The sequence below is a fragment of the Larimichthys crocea genome, chromosome XIX (assembly GCF_000972845.2).
Source record: "Larimichthys crocea isolate SSNF chromosome XIX, L_crocea_2.0, whole genome shotgun sequence".
Lineage (NCBI taxonomy): Eukaryota > Metazoa > Chordata > Actinopteri > Sciaenidae > Larimichthys > Larimichthys crocea.
The window spans coordinates 11,307,210-11,316,790 of NC_040029.1; the positions used below are offsets into that span (position 1 = coordinate 11,307,210).

A 9,581-nucleotide genomic window follows, 5' to 3' on the forward strand; every position below is an offset into this window, starting at 1 on the left:
CACACACACACACACACATGATTACTACATGTTACATGACATCACACACACACACACACATGATTACTACATGTTACATGACATCACACACACACACACACATGATTACTACATGTTACATGACATCACACACACACACACACACACACACACATATGTTTAATAGCCAAGCAGGACTTCCCACAATCCTCCTTGGTAGGAGCCCCTCCACCCCCAACACACACACACACACACACACACACACACCTAAACGCCATTGGACGGAGGGATGCTGACAAATTTAACAAACACACACACACACACACACACACACACACTGAGTCAATGGGCGGATGTGGAGGCATCATGGCGACAGCAGCTCACACTACACACACACACACACACACACACACGCACACACACACGCACACACACACACACACACACACACACACACACACACCCTACCTGCCGTCGCCAGGCCGTCCGGGCCCGCTTCTCCTCCTCCATCCACCGGATTCATCCTCCCTCCTCCTCGCGCTGCTCCTCCGCCTGGCGCCTCCCTCCCCCTCCTCCTCCTCCCTCTCCTCCTCCTCCCCCTCCTCCTCCTCGCGCTCTCTCCTCCGTTATGTACCGTCGGTTGCTCCGCTCCTCGCGCCTCCTCCCTGCCTACCCGTCCATCCCTGCGGGCTTTACATCAGCTCGGACCGGGCGGGCGGTGCAGGCGGGCGGTCGCACCGTTGGACGGACGGATGTGTTCCCTCCTCCCGGTACCGAGCAGTCGGTCACTGCTGCATCCTCCTCGCTCAGCCTCGACGGTCCTCCTTCCTCCTCCTCCTCCTCCTCCTCCTTCTCCTCCGCTGCTGCTGCTGCTGCTCTTACGTTACCGTGAACCCGCGCGGCATCACATCACATCACATCACGTCACCGTTACTGGTACCGATACCGTTACTGCCTGCAGTTACCGTCACCGTGAAGTTCACAGCAGCCCCCCGGTCTCCCTCTCTCTCCTCCTGCCGGTCCAGGCGGCGGACGCTCGGTGTCTCGGTGTGTGTCAGCACGCAGGCGCACCGTGCAGAGAGAGGCGCGCTGTGCACGAGGGCTGCAGCAGCTGCTGCACCGATTAACACACAGCACCCCCCCGTTACTACCGACGGTACTGTGACTGTCGGTACCGTTACTACGAACACAGGGCCGTTAACGGGACGGGCTCTGACGTCATCAGCTGAGCGGAGCGTTCCATTTTAATTGACAGAATTTTAATATTATTTATATCAGAATGTGTTTTAATAATATTAGATCATGTTAGATTTTACATTGATTTATTTTTTATTACCAGAAATAATATTAATTAAAATAAAACAATAAGACTAAAGTAGAATCAAATGTGTATATATTAATTATCACATTAGAAATCATTCATATAAAATAAAATGAAATATATTTATTAAAATAAATGTTCTGTTTTATATGAAACACATATTAAACATGTTAACAGACATTTAATATTATTAGTTTTTATTTATCTACAGTGTAAAATGTGCACTCAGTCCAACATGTCCAGATAAAACTGTTTATTCAGTTGAATTTATTTGATCTTTTCTGTTATTAATATTTTAGATTTCTAAATATTTTTCTGATGAATTTCTGCTGTGGATCAAAACAAAATCTGTCTGATCTTAATTAAAAAAACAATATATTCATATTTAATTTCCCAATAATAAGAATGAAACATTTCCTGATGACAGTCACTTCTGTTTATGAATGACTGAAGCCTCACATGAGCCTGCAGCGCCACCCAGCGGACACACACACACACACACACACACAGTTTGATGTCAATAAAGATTATTTTATTTATTTTATTGTTTTAATAGATCAGCATTATCTTCAACAGGAAGCAGAATATCAGTTTAATTAATTAAATAATAATTATGATAATATAATAATAAACATGTTTGGTGCATTGACTGCTCAAAGACGTACTGCGTAAGGCAGCGTAATGACGTCACGTTGCCCTGGAAACAGCCGAGCGTCGTCGGCTTGCTGCTAACGGCTAACTGAGCTAGCCGGCTGTAAAAACGTTTTCGCAGCTCTGGCGCGTTTTTTAAGTCCACTTTGAAACTCTGCGGAGTCAGTGTGCAGTCCGGTGAGCCGGTTAACGTCACTTCGATCTCTTTAATTGCCGCTAATGAACCGATAATTGGCGTCAGATAAAGCGGTAAACCCACACCAGCCGTGGACGGTGCTAACAGGTGTTACGCGTAAATCTGTGACCCGGCAGATTGTGTGACCCGCCAAACGCTGTCCGGTGAGGTGAAAACATATTTTCACATGTCTGTATGTTAAATATAATGTTTAACATACATGAATGTTAATGTTAACATAAATATAATGTTTAAAAGTGATGCTGTAACTTCATTTAAGGACTACGGGCCCACGTTAAGACCACATCCGGTCACAGAATCTGACGGGTTGCAGAGTTCGCTGTAACACCTGTTTCAAACGGAGGTTCCTCGGTGTTTGTAGGGCTGTTTCCCCGGTAACCGGAGCCGTTTAAGGCCGTCACAGAGAGGATGGAGCCGGAGGAGGAGGAGGCGGAGGAGGCGGTGATGGAGCTGAAGAGACAGCTGGAGGATGAAGACCTGAACCTGGAGCAGAAAGTCAGCCTGTTGAACCACGGCTTAAACAGTGAGGCTGTGTGTGTGTGTGTTAAAACACAGATTTAACTTTGTTTGTTCTGAGCTTTATTTACCTGAAGAGACAGACAGTTGGACAGGTTGGAATCGAACCTGCTGCAGCGGGACACGGGACGTACACTCTACCAACTGAGCCACCCGGTGCCCTGTACACTAGTTTGAAAGCAGGTTATTGAGACCAAAGCACAGGTGCAGTCAGGTGCTTCTCAGGTGATCAGCTGAAAAGTGAACAGAGGACCTGGTCACACAGGTCAATCTGAGCAGAAAGCTTCGACAGAGACAGACATCAGGTCGAACCCTCGACCACTGCAGCAAGACCTGAGCCGTCACACAGCCACACTGAGCTCAGGACCCGTGTGTTGACCCGGGTGTTGACCCGGGTGTTTGACCCGGGTGTTGACCCGTGTGTCTCTGAGCTCAGTGACCCGTGTGTTTGACCCGTGTGTTGACCCGGGTGTTGACCCGGGTGTTTACCTGTGTGTTGACCCGTGTGTTGACCCGGGTGTTTACCTGTGTGTTGACCCGTGTGTTGACCCGGGTGTTGACCCGGGTGTTGACCCGGTGTGTGTTGACGCCGGTGTGTTTACCCGGTGGTTGTTGAACCCGTGTATTGACCCGTGTGTTGACCCGTGTATTGACCCGTGTGTTGACCCGTGTGTCTCTGTGCTCAGTGTCCTGCTCTAACGTGTCTCTGTGTCCGTCAGAGGTTCTGAAGCTGGCGGCGGTGCAGACGGACAGCAGGACGTTGACTCGTGTGAAGTCTCAGCTGTATGTGAGCGGCGTGCTGAGTCACTGCGTCCTCCTTCTCACTCGCCATCCCAGAATGCTGCGGGGCAACTGGAGCGCTGCCGCCACGCTCGCACAGCTCACCAGGTACATCTGAGAGTACGGGAGAACACCTGTTCCTGTTCCTGTGTGTGCTCAGACACTGATATTTAACCTGTCTGTCTGTCTGTCTGTCTGTCTTCGTCGGACTCTCGGCCTGCCTGCCGTCTGTCCTCTGCTGCCTGTCGTCCTGTCTGTCTGTCTGTCTGTCTCTCTGCCTGTCTGTCTGTCTGTCTGTCTGCCTGCCTGCCTGCCTGCCTGCCTGCCTGCCTGCCTGTCTGTCTGTCTCTCTGCCTGTCTGTCTGTCTGTCTCTCTGTCTGTCTGTCTGTCTCTCTGCCTGTCTGTCCAGCTCCTGTTGTGTGGGGGTGGAGCCTGGTAAACGCTCGGAGGCCTTTCATAGGCTGTTCCTGCCGTCAGTCATGGACGGTCTGCTGTCATTGGCCAGTCAGCTGATGAGGCGGGCAGAGGTGAGGAGCTTCGTTCACATGATGAAATAAACCCTCCATGTAACTTTGATTTAACCTGTCTGTCTGTCTGTCTGTCTGTCTGTCTGTCTGTCTGTCTGTCTGTCTGTCTCTCACCTGTCTGTCTCTCACCTGTCTGTCTGTCTGTCCATCAGTGTGCGTCTCTCTTCAGGAAAGTGATGGATTCGGTCGGCTGGCTGCTCAGAGCTCACACTCGGCTCACCGCACAGGGTCGGTCACCTTCACTGTTTATTGATTAGTTTACAGGCTCACTGATTGGTTTATTGATCGTCTGTCTGTCTGTCTGTCTGTCTGTCTGTCTGTCTGTCCGTCCGTCCAGTTCTCAGCTCTGTTCACTATGAGCAGATCCAGATGTGTGATGACGTGGCTGTGTCTCTGCTCTGCATCCAGCTGTGGATCCAGACCTGCACCGCCAGCAGGTAACAAACAGCTGACTGATCTGACTCATGGCAGGTAAACCCGGGTACTGTAAACCTGCAGGTTCAGAGTCTGTGTCAGCATGTGGTGATGAAGACGCTGAGGCATGTTGAAGAAAATCACGTTTGCTTTCCATTAAAGAAGAAAGAAACTGACTTACCTGTGACTCACCTGTTCTTGGTTCCCTCGATGCTCGGCTTCTCTTGACGTCTTCAAGTCGATGAAATCGGAGAAATTCACAACGAGAAATGAACGCAACGCACGACGAGAAATGAACGCAACGCACGACGAGAAATGAACGCAGCGCACGACGAGAAATGAACGCAGCGGTTTGACGGTTTAGTTTGATGTTTGAGTTTTTGCATACCTCAGGTTTTCAGAGCCGAGGTTCGATCCCACGTCTCCACGTTGGCGGTCGGCGTCCTTCCCCACTGGACCATCTTCAGTACTGGTGAAGAAGAAGAACCAGGATCAGACTGATGGAGGAATCATGCTGAAGATTCTCCTCCATCAGTCCTGATGAGCTGCTGTGAAGAACCTCTCTGTCCTTCTACTGTTTGTCTCATCATGTTAGAAGGAAAACCACGTCTCCATGTCCTTTTGGACCACATGGTCCACTGCTCCCTGCTCCTCATGTCCTCCTACGTCTTCACTGGTCCAGTGGGTTACCATCCTGCCCCTGAGGTCCTTTTAGATCCAGAGGTTGTGAGTTCAAACCCCGCTCAGAGCAGCACTGAGTAGAAATGAAGGTGACAGAGATGCAGACAGGGTGCTGGTTAGCTCACCTGGTAGAGTGTTCACCTGTGGACAGAGGCTCAGCGGTTCAAGTCTGACCGGTGACCTTCTTCTTCATGTCTTCTCTCTGTCTCTTAAAGTCTACTTCCTTTTGTTTTTTTTGTTTCTGCAGGGACTTCCTGTCTGCGCTGAGCGACGACTCCGTCCTGTTGCTGCTTAACGAGGCCGTCGGCCAATTAGCTGTCAGCTCTGACTCTGCGGTGGGCGGGGCCTCCGTCAGACTGATCCTCCTCATGGCCAGTCAGCAGGAGCTCCGGGTCCACCTCCTTCTCCGCAGCTTCAGAGGTCAGAGGTCAGGACAAATGCCGATCACAGGAAGTGACAGAATGCGTGACATGCTGCGTCTCCACAGGTCTGGACAGCCTATTGGACAAAGACTGGAGGGGGCGGGGCTTTGAGCAGGAAGTGGATCAGCTGATCGCATTCATCCGATCTGACAAAAGCACAAGGAGCCAGTCCCAGGTCTGTCTGTCTACCTGTCTGTCTACCTGTCTGTCTACCTGTCTGTCTACCTGTCTGTCTAGCTGGCCGACCTCTGACCCCTCCTCTCTGTCTGCAGGCGTCCACTGAGCATGTGCGGGCAGCGTGCGTGATCCAGGCAGCGTGGAGGTCGTATCAGACCAGACGGCGAGTGAAGAGCCTGAACAGAGCCGTGAGCACGCTGCAGAGGAGATACAGGTCTGTACCTGTCTGTACCTGTCTGTCCCTGTCTGTCTGTACCTGTCTGTCTGAGACCTGTCCTGTACCTGTCTGTACCTGTCTAACTGTCTGTCTGTACCTTCTCGTACCTGTCTGTTGTACCTGTTCTGTCACCTGTTTGTCTGTACCTGTCTGTACCTGTCTGTACTGTCTGTACTGTAACCTGTCGTACCTGTCTGTACCTGTCTGTTGTGGGTCTTGTACCTGCCCCTGTACCTGTCTGTACCTGTCTGTACCTTGTCTGGTCCTGTACCTGTCTACCTGTATGTCTGATACCTGTACCTGTCTGTACCTGTCTGTCCGTGTTGTCCTGTACGGTCTGTACCTGTCTGTATGTACCTGTCTTACCTGTCTGCTGTAACTGTCTTGTACCGTGTCTTGTCTGTACCTGTCCTGTGTCCTGTACCTGTCTGTACCTGTACCTGTCTGTACCTGTTTGTCTGTACCTGTCTGTCTGTACCTGTCTGTACCTGTACCTGTCTGTACCTGTCTGTCTGTAACTGTCTGTACCTGTCTGTCTGTAACTGTCTGTGTCTGTACCTGTCTGTACCTGTCTGTACCTGGTACCGTCTGTCTGTACACTGTTACCTGTCTGTACTGTCTGTCGTCGTACCTGGTCGGTACCTGTCTGTACCTGTACCTGTACCTGTCTGTACCGGTTGGATACGTAACCTGTCCGGTAACTGTGTGTCTGTGAGACAACTGTCTGTAATCCAGTCTGTACCTGTCTAGTCGTGTAGCGCTGGTCTGTCACCTGATCTGGTCTGTAAACTATGTCTGGGCGCTGTACACTGTCTGAAGTACACAAAAACCACACATGGTCTGTCTTACCGGAAAAAAGGCTGTCCCTGATGGGGGGAGAACTGCTGTCCGGTCCCTGTCCAGAAAACAACAGGGCTGTCTGGATACCTGTCTGATCTAGGTAAACCAACCCGAAAACACAACATGATCTGTGAAAAAGGGGGGACAGGGAAGAGGGGAAAGAGAAGGAGAAGAAGAAAAAGGAAGAAGAAGAAGAGAGAGAAAAGAAAAAGAGAAGAATGGGAGGAAAAAGAGAGAGAATAAGAAGAAATAATATAATAAACTAGTAATTGTAGCTGTAACCCTGAGTAAAAATCTTGACAACAGGCTCATCTACCATCCTACCCACTTAGGTCAGGGAGCGGCGTAGATGAATAGGGATAAGGCAGACTGGGTCACTAAGTCAAAGCCAAAGGCCCAGACAGTAGCACGTAAAGGTGCCGAGGTAGTGGGCTAGAAAAAAAAAAAAAAAAACAGAGCAGGAGAGAGCTAAAAGAAGGAGGAAAACATAAGATAAAAGCACAGAGAAGCATTGACGAGAAATGTAAAGAATAGTTGTTATGGCAGGGTTACAGCATGACAAATAAGTAAAATCTGTTTATTAAATATAGAATGCGAAGGGTATGATATTATTATTATTATATAGTATTATGAATTATTATATTGTTAGAATGTCTATTAATTATGGATTATTATTATTAGGTAGGTTATTAATTCTTCTTCTCTTTTAAGGCGTTCTTTTTCATATTATGACCAGGAATGGACAAACCACCCGGTGGTGATACACGTAACTAGTAATAACAAGCGGGCATAGGCAACATCGGCGATATCCACACACGTAGATACCAATTTGAAGCGTTTAGTTTTTGCAAATTACTTCACTATAGAGCAGGGTAAATCTTTGTTGACGAAACATATGTAATTGGAATGAATCATAGGGACATGACTATTGTTCGGCTGGAAAAGACGTTCTGACTTTAAAGCGTCGGCCACCTCTTTAAAATGTTATATTGGAAAATCCAATTCCCAACGAAACGGGACAATCAGTGCTGAAATTTAACTAAAAGGATCAATCTATTGCCTATCCGCAATATCATTACCTTTGTTCCTACTGGCGAGACTACCATCTTCAAGATTGGAATTGCCAAGCGTCTGATATGGTCAACAACTATTTCGCTCCATGGTAGTCGCGTTGCTCCCGTCTTTTACCAAACGTGGGATATTTTGACTATCGCCTTATTCTGGGAATTGCAACTGTTCTCTTCTTTTTGGAGTCTCCAAGGAAGAACGCTTGCGCCCACAAGATAAATGTTAATGACACCATCACATTATCTTTGAAGACAACGTATCTTTAGCGGGGATAGTCCAAGACTCCCGTTTTTATAGGCGTATAATGTAACACATTACTGTGTGCCATTCCAATTTCTCCATACTGCAAAATCATATCTACCCCAGAAGAATAGGGAATGGCGAAAACAAAATGCGGCACGGAAATCTGACTTCGCATCCGAGATGTAACCATTCTATTCTCTTGCTTCCCAGTGAACAATCCACGCATTGCCACCCCCATGCTGGCATCGTCTTAATTCAATCTATGTGAATTCTGGAACCGTGCGTGCCAAAACACTGTGCGCTTGAACCACCGCACAATAAACGACACACTGGAAACTCCACCCCCAACAAAGGTCAGTATGGCAAAGCATCAGGGTTTTTATAGGGCAAGGGCCATACTCCCTGGCCACAATTCACAAACAAAGCCGCAAAATGTACTGGACAGTGAGGCTAAAGGGGAAATCAGCACTAACAAACACACTAATGCCATACATCACAACACGAAGTAAGCATAATCTGATCGTATCCTAGGTATCGCCTCTCCTCTCCCGAAAAAACTGCCTGAGTTGGCTAGCGAGCGTCGCCGCGTCTGCGACTGCCTCTTCTATGCTCTCTTACATATATGCCCCCAGCTCTTTCTCAGGGCAATCGTCGCTGGCCCCCTAATCCGCCTGCCCTGTCCGCGCTCTAGCGGGCCGCTTGCTTCATCTACTTCATTCCTCATCTCATTCCTCATCTGACCCCACTACCCGTACTACATCCACAGAGAGCACTGCACCACTTCATGGATTTCACTCAATTCTTCTCATCTCGCCGGTCTGCTACAGTGTTCTTAGACCTAACGTGTACTACTCTCCCCACCTCATTCGCTCTGTCGAATCAACCGCGAGATCTCACCTAGCTTCTCTCTTCCTCTAGCACACTCTTGATCACTCGGGCGCTAGCTGCTAAGTCTGCATATCTTTAGACTATTCTTGTTTTGCTTCGGTTTTATGTTCTCAGACTCTTCTTCAGCGCGATATCCTTTAATCACTTTCTTGTGACTCGCTCTTCTCTGTTTCCTTCACGTCCTGTCGTCCTCTGTGGGTAGTAGCTGCCTCCCCATATTCCCTTGTGCTACTGCTCACCTCTCTTAGTCCTCTACCGCAGCGTCTCTGACTTTCCTCAGCCGCTACTCTCCGTCCGTGTCTCTTCGCGCTACTCGCCCTGTCGCTCGCGTGGATATCTGCGTCCGCTCGCCGAGGCTAGGTGGTCCGCTCGGCTCTTGTCTTGCAAAATAACACAGAACCCGTCTCAACTGGTTATTTCCCTCGTACATCCGTGGGCGTCAATATGCCGTCGCTACCAATCGCTTCGCCTCCTCCCCGTCAATGATCGACTTGCGAGGGAAGACAGAAAATTCATGACAGAACAGGTACAACAGCCAATACAGGCAGTTACAAAAAAAAAAAAAAAAAAAAACGAAGAAAGCACAATACATGACAATTTACAATACCTTTACAACATACAACATTTACAATACATATTTTACAGACATTTACATAGCAT

At 48.6% G+C, this 9,581-nt stretch overlaps 2 protein-coding genes across 3 annotated transcripts in view; one reads left to right on the forward strand and one right to left on the reverse strand.

Moving 5' to 3' along the window:
* LOC104935649 (kalirin) overlaps positions 1–1,199 on the reverse strand; it is a 34,896-nt gene extending 33,697 nt beyond the window's left edge. For both annotated transcript variants that reach the window (XM_027291550.1, XM_027291549.1), the window contains exon 1: positions 448–1,199. In XM_027291550.1, the coding sequence (XP_027147351.1) occupies positions 448–502 (55 nt within the window). In that variant the 5' untranslated portion in view covers positions 503–1,199. The remainder of the gene's footprint in view (positions 1–447) is intronic.
* A 776-nt stretch (positions 1,200–1,975) lies between these two features.
* LOC113748349 (IQ calmodulin-binding motif-containing protein 1-like) overlaps positions 1,976–9,581 on the forward strand; it is a 14,006-nt gene continuing 6,400 nt past the window's right edge. Inside the window, exons 1-9 of the mRNA XM_027291827.1 lie at positions 1,976–2,295; positions 2,407–2,670; positions 3,383–3,551; positions 3,854–3,971; positions 4,124–4,199; positions 4,309–4,408; positions 5,314–5,486; positions 5,554–5,663; positions 5,761–5,899. Coding sequence (XP_027147628.1) covers positions 2,556–2,670; positions 3,383–3,551; positions 3,854–3,971; positions 4,124–4,199; positions 4,309–4,408; positions 5,314–5,486; positions 5,554–5,663; positions 5,761–5,899 — 1,000 coding nt within the window. The 5' untranslated portion in view covers positions 1,976–2,295; positions 2,407–2,555. The remainder of the gene's footprint in view (positions 2,296–2,406; positions 2,671–3,382; positions 3,552–3,853; positions 3,972–4,123; positions 4,200–4,308; positions 4,409–5,313; positions 5,487–5,553; positions 5,664–5,760; positions 5,900–9,581) is intronic.